General features: G+C 43.9%; 1 protein-coding gene across 2 annotated transcripts in view; it reads right to left on the minus strand.

The window, feature by feature from the left end:
• The window catches only part of LOC306921908 (uncharacterized protein), a 44,309-nt gene that overhangs the window by 10,940 nt on the left and 11,931 nt on the right, over positions 1–21,438 (minus strand). For both annotated transcript variants that reach the window (XM_079499218.1, XM_079499217.1), the window contains exons 2-5: positions 5,059–5,144; positions 3,464–3,544; positions 2,644–2,703; positions 1,296–1,523 (exon numbers count right to left, since the gene is read on the minus strand). In XM_079499218.1, the coding sequence (XP_079355344.1) occupies positions 1,296–1,523; positions 2,644–2,703; positions 3,464–3,544; positions 5,059–5,144 (455 nt within the window). The remainder of the gene's footprint in view (positions 1–1,295; positions 1,524–2,643; positions 2,704–3,463; positions 3,545–5,058; positions 5,145–21,438) is intronic.

The raw sequence follows: 21,438 nt of genomic DNA on the forward strand, positions 1-21,438 counted from the left end.
ATGTCATTCGCTGATGTGGCAGTCAGCTGACCAATTGGGCGGGGTATTTAAGCTCACCTAGACTGCATGCATTCTTCCTGCCTGCTCCCACCAGGCATGAATTATGCTTGTGCCAAGTGTGCAAGTGCACAGGGGCCCTGAGTCAATGGGGATGTTTGTTTATTTAGAATGGATCCCCATTAGCTGCCGACTGAACAGCAACTATAGTCTTCCTGGGGTCCAAAACAACAAAATATACAAAAAAGAGAATAATACCTCCTCAATAACACACACAAACAGTAATGATTATTTTCAATCTTCTGGGCTGATTAAGGCAAAGCAGAATCTGGGTCTAGACTTGTAATGGCGGAGAAAACCATGCAAGGCACCAACCTGCACATCAGTAGCAATTAGGGCTTCAGGGTCTTGCTCAAGGACACTTCGACATAACTTATGAAAATAAGCCGCTGGCTTTTTTTTGCGTTTTATCGTTTTGATAATGGTGTGACAAAGTCTGTATTTTTACATAATTGTTCATTATAAATAATTCCAAGCTTGCAGATTTGTTGCGCGGGGAAGCAAACTAGAGCGTTTTATGTACTGCACTGAAGTCAATGAGAGCCGGTGGGACAAGCACTGTGGGACAAGCACTGTTTTTGAACGATTTAGACCTTTGTAAAAAATAAATAATAATAATAATAATAATAATCGGTGCAGAAAAATAAAAGAAGACATGTCGAATGTCCGGCTCCAGTTTGTCAATGACGTGGAACATGTCCTTTCCTTCTTTACATGGCCTTGGGTTTTCATGGGTAATAACATCTGTCATCTGCCGGTAACTGTCCTGAATACCTCAAATAGCTTCAAGGTCTGCTCCTCTGACCCTCTGTACACGTCATCCAGGCCATGGACTGCCTCTTTGTCACCTTCTGAGTCCTGATTTATAGGAGTAGGATATATACAAGCTCGTATAGATCTATATCTTCTATTTGGCAGCCAACACCAGTGTGCAACTACGTATAAATCCGATCCCCTTTTCTCATTCACTCTGTCTGTCTCTCCCTTCTTGCCACTTCCACATTCCATTCTACGCAACTCTGTGCTTTCCCCTTGATTTATATTTTCTCCTTCCCCTTCTTTACCTTTCCCCCTTTACATTTTTTCTCTTCTTTCTTTCTTTCCCGGCAAAACAACAAAACAATGTAGCTATAGCTAGCTTGCACCCAATTTCACCCAAGAACTTTAAAAACCTGTGAGGTGACAATAAAACCGCTTGCGATTGTGAGGCCTGTCTAACATGCCATCCATCCACCCACCTCCTCCACAGCTCTGCAGGCGGGGGTATGACGGTTGTTGCCGGTGTTCCTGGTTGTCACCAGGGCAGGAGGCGCTGCAGGGCGAGGAACAAGAGCAGGAGGTGGTGAATGTGATGGCTCTTTGTTGCTCCTGAAAGGAGCTACTCTTCCTGTGTTCTTCTTCTCCTCCTCCTCGTCACTGTCACTCTCCCACACTGCTCCTCCTCCACGCTCTCCTCCCTGTTGACCCTGTTCGGGGACACATACAGAGCAAACCTCTTCAGTGTGGAGGAGGAGGAGGGCCAACTACTGTCTGCACCACGGAACCTTGTTGTTGTTCCAAAACAACACTACCAGTGGTTCTCAAACGTCTCCCCCCACCACCACCACCACCACCACCACCACCACCATTGGCATGACAATTATTTTTCGTTACCCAGACCCATGGATTAAAGCAAAATAAAATCTCACAACTGAAAATGACAAATGTGCACACACACTATCACTACAGGGCAGTATTATGCGTGTCTTAAGTACCAGGTCTTATTACTTAACTTAAGACCTGGAGGCGTGGTCAATGCCATTTGGCCACTCAGAATAGCCAAATGGCATTGACCACGCCTCCAGGTCTTAAGTTAAGTAATAAGACCTGGTACTTAAGACACGCATAATACTGCCCAATTTGTTTCTTAAACAATTAAGACAATATGTAAATGTATGATATTTTAGTAATATTGTTCCTGTTGTTCTACCAACTACGTGAAGGAATCACAGATTTTAAGCTTTGCTTTAGTATGAAATATCCTATGCCAGACCCATAAGGTTTTATGGAAGATGCCTCTGAACATGATTTGCTAGTTTTACCACTTCAAATGCTCTAATCTTAAAATAACTAAAAATAGCCAATCTAGATCGGCTATTTTCGCTGCACAACATGCTTCCGGGCATGCTGGTGGCTGAGAATTCAATCCATGAGAACATTGTTCGAAAACAACCACTATTCCAGTGGTTCTCAATCTCCCCTCCCCCATCAGACCTTGCTTTTTTAGAGAACAACAGCATTTTTGTGGATGGAATCATCTGTGGTTTTTAAATTCGGTTGGCAACTGACCCTCATAAATTGGAACATTTCAGTGATGACTGTAGGAAAGCATTTCAACTATTCCATCCTAAGGCCTCATGGGCGCGAATTTCAGCACGGCGTTACCGTTTTAGGCATGTAGCTGATGCTCCTGTCTTCTCCAGATGGACTTATATTATAGTGAGTATAACGGTTGAATAAGCTTTGCATTCCAAGAACGCCCAACATTGCAAAAAAAAAAAAACACACAGTAGAGAAGTACAGAAAAAGGAAGGAAATGAGTCTCGCCTGGCCTGGTGAATCCTCCAGCTTCTCCTCTTTCTCTAGTTTCTTCCGTTGTTTCTGTCTCTGAAAGGAAGAAGATGGGAGTTTAGAGTCACATTGACACATTGACATTGGCCTAGGAGAATGCTTGGTCACATAATCCAGTTTTTTTCGTAAATGCCCTACTTGATCACGCTACAGTGTCACATAAGTATCAAAAGTAGCAGATCCGCAGGCTTGACACATGGCTCGAAGCGTCATGTTTTGACCTTGTATATCTGCTACTTTTGCTGCTTTTGAATTTGAATCCTGAAAAGTAACAGTTTTGGACATATGAGGATTCCACCCGACAGAGACGATATACAGTAAGACTTGTGTTTGGTACTAACGGCATTCTAGAATCCAGATCAGCCGTTCTAACTGGCTCTTTAACTCTGGCTCTTTATAACTCTGTAACATTTGGCACACGTAAGATTTCATGAGTAGCCTAGTACAATACGAGCAGACGAATCCTGAATTTAGACCGCATCTTTCAACCAGTTGAACCCTAGCATGCATCCATATAGATATGGATAGAAACATTAGCCAAAAATATAATCTACAAGCTCACAGGAGCTCATTGTGAGCTTGTAGCTTGGCTATTTTCGTCGAGGAGATTTGGTGTAGGCAGAAGAAAAGTCACAGTACAGAGCCAACTGAAGTCAAATTTACAAAGACTAGAAATGGTTACATTTCTGGATATCTCCTTTTGAAAACGCATAAGATCCTTACTTACGGGATCAATGTGTTTGATGTAGTGTGTGCAAGTGGACTGTTGGTGGCGCTGGTCCATCTCTCTACTCACTTTCCTCTTGGCTCTCCTCTTCTCTGCTCTCCGTCTGTTTCTCTCCTCTTCGCTGAGACACTCCTCCCCACTGAGTGTGTCCTGCACAGCACAGTGAGCACACACACACGCACGCACGCACGCACGCACACACGCACGCGCACACCACACACGTGCACACACGCACACACACACAGAGCACACACACAGTGCACACACAGCAGCTGAATCCTTATCCCTTTATGGGTCACTAGTTTTTCAAATTAACACTCTGTGGATTTTTTACTGTGTGGCATCCACATCACAACGGTAGCATTCTCTTCAGGGGATTTATTTGTGGGTTTAGACTTAAGAGAAAGACAGAGTGAGAGACAAAGAGAGAAGCAGAGACACGATACAAGATGGCCCACATTTCTTTGTCTTTATCTTTTTCACATTTGTAATTTTTCTGCCAATTTAGTCATTATTATGCCTTCCCATGTGGATAGTCCCTGTCACCGATGATGACCCTAACTGTTGGTGTGGGGAGGATGTTTCAGAAACATTTTCATGGCCAAATTGAGATGTACCCCCATCTGAAAAGATTTCGTGCCATTTTACTGGGCCCCCCCGGGAACCCCTTCAAGGACCCTTGGGAGTCCCCAGACGGACCTCACTTTGATGTAGTAAGTAGACAACCCATGTCTCCTCCGATAAACGTTTTCACCTGACGGTGGGGAGTTTCACCAGGAGGGTGTAACGTGTGCAGTTATTACACTGGCACGGGGCACAGTCCGAAGACAGAGAAAAGACAGAGACAAGAGAAAAACATAAGACAAGACAAAGAAGACTAGACTAGAACAACAAGAACTCAGTCACACAACAAAACGCCTAGGTCCCATGGCTAGCGTCCCACCTGCCAACACGGCCAATTGTGTTGGTTGGAGACCCCGGAGGCACAGTGGAGGATTCAATCCCCTATGTCTGCATGATGGTAGGCAGGAACTTTTCCCCTGCCCCACCCACACTTTGATTGATTGATTGATTGATTGATTGATTGATTGATTGATTGATTGATTGATTGATTGATTGATTGATTGATCGATCCCCTCCCATTTTGGTCTCCTGATAGAGTTTTTTCAGGCAAATTCTTTAAGAAACCATTGTTACACGTCCTTTAATGGTCAGGGCATTGTGGCAGAGCAGTAAAATGAGAACTTTCCCGTGTTTGTTCTAAATCTCAGATCATGGTGGCTGCCTCTGGCGTTGTGGCTGTGGTGGGTGTCACTCACTCTGGAGAAGTAGTTTGGCAGGTATGAGGTTATTGAGGGCACTGAGGGCACTGTCTCTTTGACTAGCTTAAATTCCAATCCTAGTGATATTTGCTTAACCCTGTCTTCTACCGTGAGTCACCCAAACAAGCAGTTTGTTTGTTTGCTTGTTTGAATTAAGAGACGAGGAAGAGCTGTGTGGGTCCGTAATTATCAGAAACTGGAAACAGGTGCTCTTTGAAGATAAGACGGATCAAGGGTCTTCACCAAGGTCCAATCCCAGACCCTGATGAAGGCCCTTGAGCCAAAACACGTTTGTCACGTGTGCGTGCGTGCGTGCGTGCGTGCGTGCGTGCGTGTGTGTACCTGTGAAAGATAGCTGTCACCTCCTCCTCCATCTGTCTGGTCAGAAGCCCCGCCCCCAACCTCCATCTCCTCCTCATCTGGCCCATCTACACACATAACGCGCACGCACACACACACACACACACACACACACACACACACACACACACACACACACACACACACACACACACACACACACACACACACACACACACACACATTAACACCATACTTGATCATCATACAGTAGCCTGGCGTGGCCGACAAATATCACTGCATAGCTGCCGAGAGCCATTGGTCTGGACGGTCTGGTACATTCGTCTGGTTCCAGCCTAATACTACAGTGCAACGTAAAAGTATCAAAAGTAGTGGATCCACAAGCTTGAAACGCGGCACGAAGCAGCCGTTTTGAACTTGTACAGTATGCTACCTTTGCTACTTTTGAATTTGAATCCTGAAAAGTAACAGTTTGGGGCATATTATGAGGTCTCCACCCGACAGACAGAGACAATAATAATCATCTGCTACTTCGCCAGTGACGACGACTACGTGGGGGCTGCGGGGCTCGAGCCCCCTTGATGATTTTAGGGGATTTCTAGTTTTTCTACCTCCCCCCGGTCAGCCGGTCTGGGGGCGGGGGGTTGCCGGTCCTCCCTCAGATCACGCTGTGTTTATTACCAAACTGTAAATAAATGACCCAGCGAAAACGGGACCTGGGGGGGGGGGGGGGGGTTAGCATGGCGTGCCCCCACGACGATTATAAGAACATTTCGTCCCTGTACTTCGCCATGAGGGAGAAGTATAGACCAATTATTTGTTTACAAACATTGGGACTGGGCGCACGGGTGTTTCATGTAATCAATTCCCAACAGATCTCCAAACCTGTTGTTTTGGGGAGCGCTGGTTTCAGTCCATTCAACCTCCTCTTGTGAGTTGACTAGTGAGGTGCACCCTAGGAGACATTTATACTTAAAAGCCCAACAGTATTGCGCACAGAGAACAGCTGATATACAAGCTCACATCGCATCGCAGATGCGACTGTTGTGAGCATAGAGGTCTGCGTGCGCGACACCATCGCGGGACGAAGCATAAATTATACTTGATGGACTGCAGGTGCGCGTGCAGCCGTGCACAAACAGGCTCTGCTGCCGTGATCATGAGCGCACCTCCCGTTCTTATGACAGCGACTGGAGGTGTGGTTTTGAGGACAACTGTTTTGAATTGCTATTATTGTTCAAACACAACAGAAACCAAGGATTATATATTTCAAGGGCGAGAGATCACAATAAAAATCCTAATCATTCTTCCTCCACACTGGGAGAAAAACAGCATCTGAAAGTTTGATGGGGCATTTTTTACACGTGAGTGCAGTTAGAACTTTTCCATTGCATCTTATGAGAGGTGGTGTTCTTCTGCTGCCTTCAGGGGCGTAAGGTTCTTAAAACGTCAGGGGGTGCTCCCAGCCCCGCCTCCCAGCCCCGCCTCTTCCCCCCTCCCCCCCCCCGACGCGGGGATTATTATTATTATTTTTTCGTTTGGTACTTTATTTACAGTTTGCTATTGAACACAGTGCGCTTTCAGTTCACAACAAACACATTAAATTGTTTCAAGGTTCAAGGTTGTGCTTTATTGTTACATCTTGTGTACAGGTACACGTACATAAGAGTAAAACTTATTTTTGTTTGGCTTCCTTCAGACAATGCAGCAGCAATAATATAATACGACAATATAATACAATATAATACGACATCAAAACAGCAAAACACAGCAAACAAAAAATAATATAGAGTGCAAAAAAGAGCGCCCAGCTCCACAGCTTTAGAGCAAAGGCTACAAAACACACAGTCTTTCGTAGAGTTGTACGTGATCCAGGTAAATGTCTCTTTCCAGATGGGTTGATATTTGCGCCCCCGGACTGCTGGCTGCTGCGGACGACACCTTTCTTTTTTAGAATTATTAGCTCTTAAAAGAGCCGTTGTGTTGGCGCTGACAGTGCTGTCCGCCTCGGCAGCTACGTTGTCGGCGGCGGGCATCGTGATCTTGTCGGCGGGCGGGGCCGGAGTGGCCGCGGCGGCGGGCATCGTGATCTTGTCACCTTATTAGCATTTGAATGAATGAATACCTGTTCGCCCAGACAGTGGCCCAAGCACCTAAAGGTGTGTGGAATGTGCCTACGTGTCTTGTTTTTGTTTTGACTTCAGTGTTGCCACATTGTGTGAGAGAAATAAGCCAACCCACCTCCAAAAACCAGGGAAGGGGATCTTCAGCCCTTGATTACGTGACAAAATGAGGGGATATCTCAGTGGGTGCTATTTGGCTTATTAATTTTTCAGGGGGTGCCCAAGCCCTCAAGCACTCCCATAGTTGACGCCGTTGGCTGCCTTTATGCACGCGCATGCCGTTTCTTATCAGTGTGACGTCGTCTGATAAGGCGTCTATAGGTATTAGGTAGTGGTTTAGCGCATTTGGTAAAGTGGATTTTTTTTTTCTATCAAAGTTTTTATCTCAGAATTTTGCAACCATTTTTTTCACCCAGTGTCAATTATCTAATGTAATCCTGGGCACTACACTTCCTCTGCCAACGTGGGGGGGCAGCGGACTGACCTCATGCTTCCTTCTATGCATGAGGAGTCCAAGCTGCTTCTTTTCACCTGACAGGGGAGTTTCCCCAGCCGGACGTAGCACGTGGAAGGAACACGTTATTCCGACCAGTTCCTTTCCCCTCCATCAGGCACCCCAGCTGGCCAGGGGGAGATAGTTTAGAGACCAGGATTACTGCATGTTTTTGTGAGGGTACCTACCCTAGGGGACATGGGGAGAATATGCAAACTCCACACAGAAAGGGTATGGGCACTGATGACGCCCCCAGTGCCCACAGCGGGAATCGAACCCAGGACCTTCTAGTTGTGAGGCGACAGCACTACCGACTGTGCCACCGTGACCCTGGTAAAGTTTTAAACAAACATCATGTGGTGGTTCACAGAATGATGCTCGTCCTTGGATCGTTGTCGAAGGGATCAAAACTATGTGGTCCTGGTCAGAAAAAAACACACAGCCTCAACCTTCAACCACAGGGCCACATACCCATCATACCTCATACCAACACAACTGGTTCTCTGACTTTTCAGTGCCGTTCAGTGTACTATTTATAGTCGCAAGTCGCAACTATGAATGGCTGCTTAATTTATTTATATACTGTATGATCAATGATCATCAGTGGTAGCTGGCTGCAATACAGACAGAAATGCATCAAGTCTGCCCCGATTCAATATTTCGTTGCTGTCTATTGGATAAACCTTGTATGTCCAAAACTGTTACTTTTCAGAAAATTAAAAAAGAGTGACCAGTGACATCATTGTTTTTGTTTTTAAACAATAGATTTGTATTAACGCCAGAGCAATGGCATCCATTATAACATGCTAACTTTCCAGGAATAGAAAGCCTCCAGTCTCCATTAGCTTGGATTCCCCATCGATGATGTCACTTGTAACACCGCGGAGCAAGCTTGTAGATCTGACACTTTTGATACTGTGTACACTGGGGCGGCAGTGGCTCAGGGGTAGAGCGGCCGGTTCCCACTTCCCAGTTCGATTCCGGGCTCCCCAGAGTTCGTGTTGTCCTTGAGCAAGACGCTGAACCCCTTTTACTCCCGATGAGCAAGTTGGTGGCTTGCATTGCTTCCTCCACCATCTGTGTGTTAAGCTTAGTAAGATGTTCAAAGGACGACCGTCGAGCCGATTCTACTCTATGGCTCCGAGACATGGACACTTTCAAATAAATTAGAGAAACGGGTGGATGGCACTTACACCCGCCTTCTAATGAGAGTGCAAAATCTCTCTTGGAAGAGCCACCCATCAACAAATCTAATAAACGGCAGTCGGCAACCATCCCCATGTTTCTTCACTAGTCCGATCCAGAATAACACAGTTTGCCGGCCACTGCTACAGAGCTGACCATGAGGTTATATCTTCCCTTCTACTATGGAATCCTGCCTCAAAGCAGACCAGAGGTAGAAAACTGTCGTTCCCTGATGTCATCGCTAGGGACACATGCATCAGTAAGCAGGAACTGGTGATGGCAATGAAGGACCGGAAAGTCTGGCATTGTGAAATCTATGATCTCGACCGCGGTCGAAAAATGATGATGATGTGTGTGAATGGGTGAATATAATGCACAATCTAAGTAAAGTGTCTATCTAATCTAAGTGTGATGGATAAGTTTGGTTGAATGCCAGCATAATTGGGCGGGACCATAGTTAGGATGGCAGAGGGGGGGTGTGATGTATTGGTAATTGCTAATATAATTATTGTTGTGTACAGAGTCATTTTGAAGGAAGTCTTGCATACCTGTAGTTAATTAACAGTTTGAATATAATTGATGTGTGTCTAAACTGTCTGTATTTATTTCATGTTTATTTATGTATTTGTATTATCCATTATTCTACTCCTTGACAAGACACAAGACATGGTGGAGTCCAAACTAATTGCCTCCAGCTGAGTATAAAAGGTTGCCAGTAACAGACAGATTCAGTTGGTGGTAGTCGAGCAAGGCAAGGCAGACAACGTCACCTGTGTTGGAGCTACAGCTGTTTTCAGGCCTGACTTCAGGCCTCTGTACTAATTCCAACCACAAGTCTGGCATTCTCAGGAGATTGGAGGTTCCTGGCATCCTGCCTATAGATTGTATAATGAAAGCTAATGATGTTGTGATTGTGTGGGTGGGTGGTGAAACCTTACGCACACACCCTCTCTGTCACATGATGTCAACAATGCTTTATGATGTGTCAGACCTTCTAAATCAGTGGTTCTCAAACTTTTTTGAGCCAAGGACTCCAAAAATGTATTTGGCCGTGGACCAACCCTTTTCAGATCAGACATTTTGACATTTTGACTTACTTTCTTACTTGAGAGGTACACTCAGTTGAAGGCAAAAAAATGTTAATTATGGGTTTGTTTTCATTGTAGGTGTTTCTGTGTGGAAGCAGGATGTTAACTAGAAGCTGTCCATGCTGGCACACAGAAAGACCTACATATCGTCTCTGTCGGGGGGGAAACCTCATATGTTCCAAAACTTTTACTATTCAGGATTAAAATTCAAAAGCATCAAAAGTAGCTGTCAGATCGACAAGCTCAAAACGAGAATGGCTGTTATTCTGGCAAAATAAATAACCCCAATTAGACACTAGCTGAAGAGAGAAGACTCCTGAACAGAATCTGACAGAAACACAATCCTGCACGTAAGAACTTGTTGGACTGTGTAAAATGTAAAATGCTGTCATTCTTCTTGGTTGTAACTTGTAAGTGACTAGAACACACATTGTGTAACCTACTTCCCAAGGGCCGGCTCCGGCCTCAATCTATCCCACCACGTCCTCAAAGGAAAAACAAAACGACAAGGAAAATGTAAAATTATAGTTTAAGCCAATAAGACTGGAGGTCGATTCTACAAATGCCTTCTAAATCAGTAGTTCGCACACTTTCGGGACAGAAATAGTAGATGTACACGCTTGCAGCATGGCATGAAGTGACGTGCTGTCACTTCAAGTCACTTCAAGCTTCAAGTCCATATTCATAACAAATATGCAAAACCTCAAAGTACAGCTGTAAAACAGCTGTTTAAAAAAAAGGTCAGGCATGTTGTAACAGAATATTTCTGTGTTGTTCATGAAGCAAGGCCCCAGGCCTTCAGGCGGTATTTGATTTACATTTATACTACGTATTTATTTGACATATATTTACATATTTACATTTATTTCTGTATTTCATATTTACATTTATTTGTCATATCCTTGCTTCACAACACAATAATTGTACATAGCCTATTTATTTGACATACTGATTTACAGTAAGCGAATTCCCAGGCTTTAATGCTGCGTTGGTAGCTATAAAGATACCTCTTTTTTTGTCTCCACCAGGCCGAAGGCTTGGGGAGAGTATGTTTTGCACTCCGTCCGTCCGTCCGTCCGTCCATCCGTCCGTCCGTCCATGTGTCCGTCTGTGAACAGAGCTATCTCTGGCACCGTTGGCTTGATCGCAGCCACTCTGCACACACACACTCCATGGATACCAGAGCTGAACCTCTGCCCCAAACCTTTCACACAGGCCTGTTATAGCGCCACCAGGAGGCCGCTTTTTGTAAAACAAATTTTTTGACAGTACACCTACAGATTTTGTCCAAACTTCACGCAAATTGGTACAGTCTCTAAAGCCATTAAATTAAACGTGTCTTTCAGAGTGCTCAGTTTCAAACAAAATGCCGCAAATCATGAACACATTGTGTGATTTCCATGAAATGTTGCACGCACATTCCCACTAGGCCAAGGAAGAAATGCCACTTGAACATTTTCAACTCAGCCTCTTGGTGGCCATCTATAACTGCACCGATCTGTGTAAAACATTGTATGCACACTTGTATGCCAGAGGCCAAGGAAAAACCTTTGCCCTGTGTTTCTCACATCTGCTCTTTATAGCGCCACCAGGAGGCCAGGCCGACTTATGTAAAACACATTTTTTGATATTACTCCTTCAGATTTTATCCAAATTTCATGCAAATCCATACACATGATTTCTATAGTCATGTGATCAAGACAGATCTGTTTGATTTTTCATATTCCAGCCTGATTGGCTAAGATTGGCTTCCAAAGTTTTCAGGAGTAGGCCGTTTTGTACAAAATGCCATCATCAACGCAGCGTCCGATTGCGGTGAAACTGTGCACGAAACTGTGCACGCATATTCTCACTAGGCCTAGGAATAAATGCCATTTTTCAAATAAGCCTCATGGTGGAGCTATAACAGGCCGAGTCACATATTTAAATATAACTGCACCGATATGCGTAAAGCGTTGTATGCACACTCAAGAAAAAATGTTTTCAAAATTTTCCAAAATTTTCAATTCTGCCTTTTCGAGCGCCACCAGGAGGCCAACTTAACACAGCCGACGCGAATCGCGTATCAATACGTTATCAATTAATCAAACGTCGGGTGCGGATCACGTATCAATACGTTTCAATCACTTTTTTATAGCATACTTTCATTCATCTTTTTACCCACCCGGACAATGAAGAACCATCGCCCTATCATTGTTGCTTAGTCCCGCTCACGTGATCAGAAAAAAAACCAAAAAAAAAAAACCCCCCTCCCATCCTGAAAACAGGAGGGCGGGCCGCTTTACGTGTAGAAGCCACTAAGCCAGTCTAAAATGGACGCGCCCATGCGCGCCCATGGAATGATCCAGTCGGTGTATGAAAAGAATCAAATTTCACCTAACCTCGCCTCACCAGGCTTTCCTCCAGCTATTGGCTTTCACACAACACTATACTACTCGATTCCCCCCTCCCCTCCTGTTTCTCCTGCAGGAGGAGCCTTGCGAGATGGGGGCTCTGTCCTGGCTGGCTCTGTCTCTCGGAAAAAAACAACCGATCGGCATTGCATTGCGTCTGCAACACACATGGACAGATGCATGTTTCCTTCTTCATACTGTAGCGACCAAACGATCCCCGAGCCTACAATACTACGAACTAACCACAGTATCGAGGGGCCGCCACGACAAGACAGTGTGCCGTTGGTGGATCACGTATCGCCATGCAGAACCGTCATAATCGGAGATCGCTCGGACGTGTGATTGTAACGCTTTTTTATTCATTATAATTGTAGTGATAAGACCGCAATGAACGCATCGGGGACGTAATCGACCCGGGTGTAATGTATAACGAACTTTTCCGCGTCCTAAACCGTGGTGTTGTGATCCGTTGTCGTTGACATCACAGCCGGGGGAATCTTTTTTTTTCCTCCATCGCCTCCAACCTGCATGCCCAGGCATGTTCTCTTGTTAGTAAATATACTTCACTAGCTTGAAAAACAAAATCAGCTGATGATGACAACGCGTCTCACCGTTATACTATAGTTCTGAACCGAACGGTGGAATGGGACTTTTTATAGCCGTACGGATCAAGACTTTTGCTGCCCAATGTGCCCATGAACCCCCCCCCCCCCCAATGTTTTGCGATCAAGACAATGAGGCAATCATCATCATCATCTAAGAAAGCAAAGAGTTATGAAGGTTTATAGTCAGACATTGACAGGCAGATATAACAATAAACACAATAAATATGCTATACATCCTATACACCGAATGAAAGCCCTGAATGTGTACTTTTACGAGGAAAAGAGTAAACATTGATCCCATGTACAGTTTGTCATAAATTGGTTACATTGCACATTGCGCCCACCAGATATAACTGTTACTGCAGAGAAGACATGGACCCGAACTCAATATTCACAAAATAAGGCCTATAGCGACATATAAATACTATATACCGTATGAAACAGAAGACTCTCTGCTTTCATAAGAAAAAAACTTCTACTGTAGTAATAATAAAAATCACACCCATGTGAAGTGAGTGGTGCAACTCTGTCCCATATTCTGTTCTCTGCTTATTCAATACAGCTCGCTATATACGGACTGAGGCAGAAAGTCATGTAAACCTTTTATTTACAGTTTGGTCTGTAAACTTCTACTGTAATAATAAAAATCACACCCCTGTGAAGTGAGCGTTGCAACTGTTCTGTACTTATTCACTACAGCTCGCTATATACGGACTGAGACAGAAACTCATGTAAACCTTTATTTACAGTTTGGTCTGTAAACTTCTACTGTAATAATACAAATCACACCCCTGTGAAGTGAGCGGTGCAACTGTTCTCTACAGTTGCACCGCGCAACTGTAGAGAACAGTTGCACCGCTCACTTCACAGGGGTGTGATTTTTATTATTACTACAGTAGAAGTTTTTTTCTTATGAAAGCAGAGAGTCTTCTGTTTCATACGGTATATAGTATTTATATGTCGCTATAGGCCTTATTTTGTGAATATTGAGGAGTTCACGTCCATGTCTTCTCTGAAGTTATCTGGTGGGCACAAGCTGCATTCAATAACCAATTACTGTCTAACTGTACATGGGATCAATGTTTACTCTTTTCCTCGTAAAAGTACACATTCAGGGCTTTCATTCGGTGTATAGGATGTATAGGATATTTATTGGGTTCAATTTTATATCTGCCTGTCAATGTCTCTGACTTTAAACCATCCATAACTCTGCTCGCTGTTCAAGATAACCACTTCCAGGCAAATGCAGGTGTTGCAAAAAGGTCAATATCTCCAGAATGGAACATGGTAAAATCAAAATGTATTTTTTAAATTGAAGTGGACAAGTTCAGCTTTCTTTTGATGTATGCGTGTGATTCTCGCTATAAGAGAACATTTTGCTGTGGGCCCCCGAACAAGGCCTTTGTGCAATGTTAAACGGTAGCAACATCCAAATAGGCCTGTTGAGATCTTGTAGCAATCAAAGTGTTAAGTGCAACACTTTTTTTTATATTAGTCCTTCAAATATCAATCCTGGTGTAGACCTGTGCCCCGAGGGGCACAAAGATACATCCGTCATTTAGGCTGCTACAAAAGCTACAACAGCTGCAAAGCTACAAAAAAAGTTGAGCTGGTTTCAACTTGAAGCTACAAAGATACAAAGCTACAAATATTCTGTGTATCTTTGTGTCTTTGTCTTTTCAGGCCTGGGGAATAGCTTACTGTAAATCAGTATAGTCATGTCAAAGTTTCAATTCAACAGTCCAATGTGTGTGGGCCTTCGCTCACTTTAGTCAAGTCATGAAAGATATGCCTCCCACCCGCCCTAGACTAGAACAAAACCAAGTCCAACACAACAACGACTTTAGACTCCACTTTCAAAAGCTGCATATATGTAATCGGCACAGAGAAATTGTGATAATTTGAACGTTTCTCGAGGAGAACTGAGGCGAACTAGCTCCACACAGCACGCCACTAGCCTTGCTACATGTTGGGTTGTGAACCGCAATTATTGCGGAGGCCCCTGGTATGACAGGAATCTTTTCTTTATTACTTAAACCCTATATGGTTGACCAGAGTCCCTCAGGGATCTATACTAGTGTATTTCCTGTTTTCTGGGGAAAGCTTTCGCTGAAAATAGCCGATTGACAAGCTTGATAAGCGTAGTTTGAATCCTTCCCTGTGCCTAGATAGACAGTTTAGAAAGGTGAGAGGGATGACAGAGGTAAAAGAGCGAAGACATTTGATCCTATAGGCTATAGGGTGTACCAAAATCTCCTGGAGGGGGCGTCAACATATGTGTCACGTGGTAGCTTCCGCCATACTTGCTGGCTTGTCTGGTTTGTTTACATTGAGCGACCATCCGTATGCTTGTATACGTTATTTTTCTAAACTGACCTCACAATGGTGCAGACTTGCTCAGTAAATAAGTGCCACAGCAGGTCGCGTCGAGGAAATGAGCCAGAAAACGGAATTAGATGTTCAGTTTTCCAGCATGGAGACAGCATCAAGGAACCCAGATTGACGAGTTTACAAAAAGACGTAGAATGACTTGGATCGGCGCACGGGCGCAGAGACATAACGTTCAACAAAGTATCTAAGCACAGCCGTGTTTGTTCACAACATTTTCCTTGTCCTTGTAATGTATTTGGGCCCGACGTTCTTTCTATCCAGCCTGGTGTTTGTTCACTATGTTATCGCCAAGAACGAGCTCAATATTTATAAAAACATACCACCGTCATTCTATTCTGAGTGATGCGGGCTAGAATTTAATGCCCACCAGGGGGCCGTCCCTAGCTTTTTAGACGCCGCCCCCCTCTTGGTGACGTACACGTTGGCACACGCTATTCACACACACACACACACACACACACACACACACACACACACACACACACACACACACACACACACAGATCTACCGTTGGGCTAGGGTGGGCTGGAGCCCCAATGTCACACAATCCTGCATGGCCAACAGTAATGGACAGAGCTCAGTGGCTGTGTGTATGGGGGGGGGGGGGGGGGGGGGGGGGGGGGGGGGGGGGGGGGGGGGGGGGGGTTGGTGTGTTTAGCAAATATAAATAGCAATGAGGTAACACTGACACACAAGCAGTGGTGGACTGCAGTAAGTACTCAGACAACCCCAGTACTTGAGTCAACTCACTTGAGTCAACTCACCTACAAGTGAGCGTTGCTCAGTCAAATTTGTACTGGAGCCTGGAGTACTTGCCTTAAAAAAATAAGGTCCATGATGCTAACCTTTAACCTCACCAAAAACTATGCCTAAACTTAACCTTAACCTAAACCCTAACCTTTAACCCTGGGCCAAACACTGGTAAAATAGAGAGTCTGGGTAAATGCAGCTGAAGGTAATAAAGTTAATTGTTAATGTTTCCTGGGGTGTTTGTGTGCTATATAGCTTAAGCCTTAGAGTACATATTATACTGTAACTGGAGCTGCTCAAGAAACGATACAGTAATAACAACTAAACAAAAACATGGGTAAATAAAACACAGCTGAATGTATAGCGACATTAACATTTTAAGAATTTTATCTTTGGTTGAGTTTACAAAAGTAGTGTGTGAGGTACATTACAGCACTGTACACTCATTCATTTAGAGGTGTGCGTGCGTGCATGCATGGCTTGTTGTGAGCTGGTATTACTATTTTGGGTGTGCAACACCGACGTGCAGCTAAGTATAGCAGCAGAGCTTTAAACAGGTGTGTGTTCCCTGCTATGTCCCTCAGTCAGCGTCTGTACAAACAGCCTGATAGGATATCTGTACAACAGAGGTCCATTTCACACGCACACACGCACGCACGCACGCACGCACGCACGCACGCATCTCGAATATAATTCTGCCTGCATGTGCATTGTCCAAATAAATTGTCTTTCTTTCTTTCTTTCTTTCTTTCTTTCGGCCCTGATCCAGGAAAGGTTTGGAAATGCTTTAGAATCTGATTATCAATCATTGTCAAATCGTCTCTGTCAGGTGGATACCGATGTCCAAAACTGTTACTTTTCAGAATTCAAATTAAAAAGTAGCAGATCTACATGCTCAAAACGTGTCGATTCGCGCCACATTTCGAGCCCCATTTCCAGGCGCATTTTGAGCCATGTTTCGAGCTTGTGGATCTTTCTGGACTCTAACCTACGGAGCGCTTTAAGGTTATATTGTAGCCTAGGTCCCTAGACCGCTACACCAGTCGCCCGGTCTGGATCTGCTACTTTTGATGCTTTTGTGTGACGCTGTAGTATGGCATTCATTTACGAAAAAACACAAAAAAATTGAATATGGAGATAAGAGCTTTCTGCCTAACAGCAATGAAATGTAGGCCTATATGTGGAGAGAGTGTTAGGTTGCTTGCATTTAGTCACACAGCTCCCTATAAGAGCGTTTCAGTGATCGTGGCGTGGCACTCGCCATGGATAACGGGAGGATCAGCTGAAACGCCTCGAAGGCCTCGAATGTTCCCTGGAATGCAGGATGTCAGACAGATGAAAAGCTAGTGGAGGAGAGGGAGCCACAGTTTGAAAATAGACTCTTCAGACAGAGTTCTGGAATGAGTGGAAACGGAATCTGCTGGGCATTAAGGCCACAACAACGCCTCCCTCACAATGGAGTAGAGCTCAGAAACTGAAGCATAGACGGAGGCAGGGAGGGAGGGAGCAGAACGCCCATCGAGCATGCAGTGTTTTTTTACTGTAAATAGTTTGAGACATGCTTCTTCAGAGAGGAGAAGTGCTATACAAGTGGAATCTGTTTCTGTGCGTGCGTGCGTGCGTGCGTGCGTGCGTGCGTGCGTGCGTGCGTGCGTGCGTGCGTGCGTGCGTGCGTGCGTGTGTGCGTGCGTACGTGCCCATGTGTCTGTGCCCAAATATGCTCATGCCTGTCCCCAGCCATGAAACGAGCTACCCATTCAGACTCTCGTCAATCAACATGAGTATGTGCCTGTGGTGAGAGAATCATGTCATGTGAAATGACAGTTCCCGAATCCTGAAGAGGAAATTATTCTCTTAAAATGAATTATTATAATAACTCACCTCAGAGATTGATGCCCCATGTGGTAAGCAGTGTTAATTTCATAGACTAAAGCTATGATGAAAAAAGGTTCGTCGACTACCTTTCTTCCATGACAAATAAAAACTAAATAAAAACTAAGCTATGATGATTAAATTATGTGTGGCCATCAAGGTCTGTCAAAATACATTAGTAAACTAAAATCTTAAGATATTTAGTCGACTAAAACTAGACTAAATCTGAAACATTTCAGATGACAAAACATATGACTAAAGTAAATGGAATTTTATTCAAAAGACTATGACTAGAACTAAATCAAAATGTGCTGTCAAAATGAACAGTGGTGGTACCGTAAAAGCCATGTGGTGCAGCCAAGGGTTTGTGTTGTTGTCAGTGTGTAATAATAATGACTGACTGCTTAGCGTCTGCCATGTGTCACAGTGTCAGGGTGGGTGGATGTCACGTGACACAGAATCTCAAAGAAAGGCAGACAGGCAGGCAGAGGCCTGCATCTTGGCACAGTGCATGGCTTTGCAGCCACAAGGCCACTGGCAGAACAGCCACTTCCTCCAGACAATCTGGTTTCTGAACCAACAGACCAGGAAGAACAGTAGAGTAATACGTTTTGGAAATTACAGTCGCTGTTGGGCAGAAACTGCATATCTCCATTTCAACTATGGAGATATGATATGAGATAAATAATAATAATAATAATGGCCCTACTTCATCATACAAGAGAGTGTCACACAAAAATAGGAGCATTAAACTACTTAAACAAGGCCCAACAGCAACAAAGTGCTAATCTGTCGATCTAATGTGCTAATCTGCCTGTCGAGTTTGTGGATCTGCTACATTTGCTACTTTTGTGTGAGGTTGTAGTATGATCAAGTAGGGCGTTAACTTACGAAAAAACACATAAAGTTAGAATATGGAGATAAGAGGTTTATGCCCGACACCGACAATCCAATGATATAAACAAGCTCACAGATACTCTCTATTCATCATACGATGATGAAGGACATTGGGTTATTTGTGGTTAATTTGACAGCATGTGTATATTCTTCATGTGTTGCTACAGAAGTCTACAATGCGCGCAATGAGAAACAGATTGCGTTTTACTGTGTGACACGGAAAGTCCCCGTGGTGTATCAGATTCCCAAGGCCATGGGAGAAGCTGTGTGCGTTCACAGCACTGATAAAAAATTTGGAAAACAAGAAAAGAAAAGGAAAAGAAAAAATACAAACAATTAACATGTGGGCGGGAGAGAGAAGGAAAGAGACACAGACTCAAGGCTTGAAGAGGGAAATATGGCATCCAATCGTTCTCCCACATTCCCTCACGATCTCCAACTTTATATTGTGTGCACGCACACATACACATCTCCCGCACGCACGCACGCACGCACGCACGCACGCACGCACGCACGCACGCACGCACACACACACACACACACACACACACACACACACACACACACACACACACAGAACTATTCATGAGACAGTTATTGGATTTTCCAGCACAAGGCCTTTGTTCTGTACTGTACCTACAGTACAACAATAAGAGGAAGATTCAAAGGCCACGGCAGTCGACATGTCACCGTCTCACTCTATTACACCTCATTTGACCTCTTTCAAAATATACAAAATAAACATTTACACAATCATCAAAACTCCTGTAGAGAATCGTATCGTATAGCAAAGTGACCCGTTCGAGTTTGCTAGTTTTGAATCCTGAAAAGCAACAGTTTTGGACAGAGACAGAGACAATATGCAAATATACTGTGATAAATACCGCAAATGGAGGTATTACCTAAACCAAAGTGAGATCCCACAAACCAAAATGTTGATTGTTAGGAATCAAATGGAGTCCTTTTGATCAAGGCCATTAAGGGTCCATTTAATGGACCCTTAATGGCCTGTAATTCTGAGAGTTATGATGGCTGGCCCACAGCCTAATAATGCAAATCAAACTAGGGGATCCTTGACATTAAAATGTTTGGGAACATCTGACCGTACGTCAGTGGTTTTCAACCCTTTTCATATCAAGGCCCATTATTTATTGGGTATTTGAGCCACACAGACCACCATTTGATGAGATGTAGCCTCTCAGATCCAAAACTAACGAATATGTTGTTAGTTGACGAAGATTTTGTCCTCAATTCCATTCTGTATTGATGATGGTACCATTAGGAGAGATAATTAAATTGTGTAGACTTCTTGTAAATTAACTTAAAGGGATATTTCACTTTCAAAATAACTTTTGGTCATTTCATCGTCTACTCAGTCTTATGTGAACACCCAGACAGTTTTTAAGTTACTTGTTTCAGTATTTAGATATTTGATATTCATTTTGCTGCCCCGCCCCATCCCATCCCTATACAAACCCATTGTAAATTCTAACTCCATTTTAACCATGATAGATTCATTAAAAACACCCGTCCTTTTTTCTGGTGACTGATATTGTCCTTCTAATACGTGAGGGGGCCCTGGTTTTTAATTTACTGTTTTCATTTATTTTTGAGTGGTGCAACCACTCCAAGGAACAGCAATGTCACTATGGGTCTATGTGACTATGTTACTATGGGACTATGTTACTATGTTACTATGTTTAGAGTACCAGTAGGGGCAAAAGTGGCGCTGTTGTGCCAGAAACAGAGAGAGAGAGATAGTTCTGCACTGTTGCCTGCTAATGAGAGAGAGAGAGAGAGAGAGAGAGAGAGAGAGAGAGAGAGAGAGAGAGAGAGAGAGAGAGAGGGGGGGGGGGGGGGGCAGGGGGAGAGGGGAGTTGCACCACTCAGTTCACACGGGTGTGATTTTAAATATTAAATATTGTTTGGATTCTTTAGTCTCTTCGGTCCTGCAGAAGCTTCGCCCTCCTCCTCATTATTTTCCAAAAACAATATTTAAAAATAAATGAAAACAAATATCTAAATTCTGAATCAAGTAACAACTGTCCACATAAGACTGAGTAGACGATGAAATGACCAAAAGCTTTTTTGAACGTGAAATATCCCTTTAATTAAGCAATGCAGATGTGTAACAATAATTGAACTCTAACACTCAACAGTTAAAGATCTATATATTTGGTTAGCAACTCTCCATCTAGGTCAAGGTCAAGGTCAATGTTAGCTTTATTGTCCCTTGCGGGAAATTGGTTTGCAGCCAGGAGCCTGTTCCACGAAACTTGGATTAACTAATCCAGGATTTAGGCCAAAACCAGGCTTTTTAAATCCTGGTCTTTACAGCCTGGTTTATTCTGTTCCACTAAAGCCAAGCGAGGCTTAGAATGGGCGGATTTATCGAGCCAGGATCATAAAGCCTGGCTGAATGCAGAGCCTGGCTTTTTGTTTCTAGACCCATTCGGTGGAACACAGATTTACTGATCCTTCTTCTTCATGGGGTATTATGGCAGTTTGCATCATTAATAGTTGCATTACTGCCCCCTTCTGTATATCTCAGTATCATTACTAATCTATTCAAGACTTACTGATACAAGGACTTAAGCTTCTAA

This window comes from Electrona antarctica, assembly GCF_951216825.1.
Source record: "Electrona antarctica genome assembly, chromosome: 4".
Taxonomy (NCBI): Eukaryota; Metazoa; Chordata; class Actinopteri; order Myctophiformes; family Myctophidae; genus Electrona; species Electrona antarctica.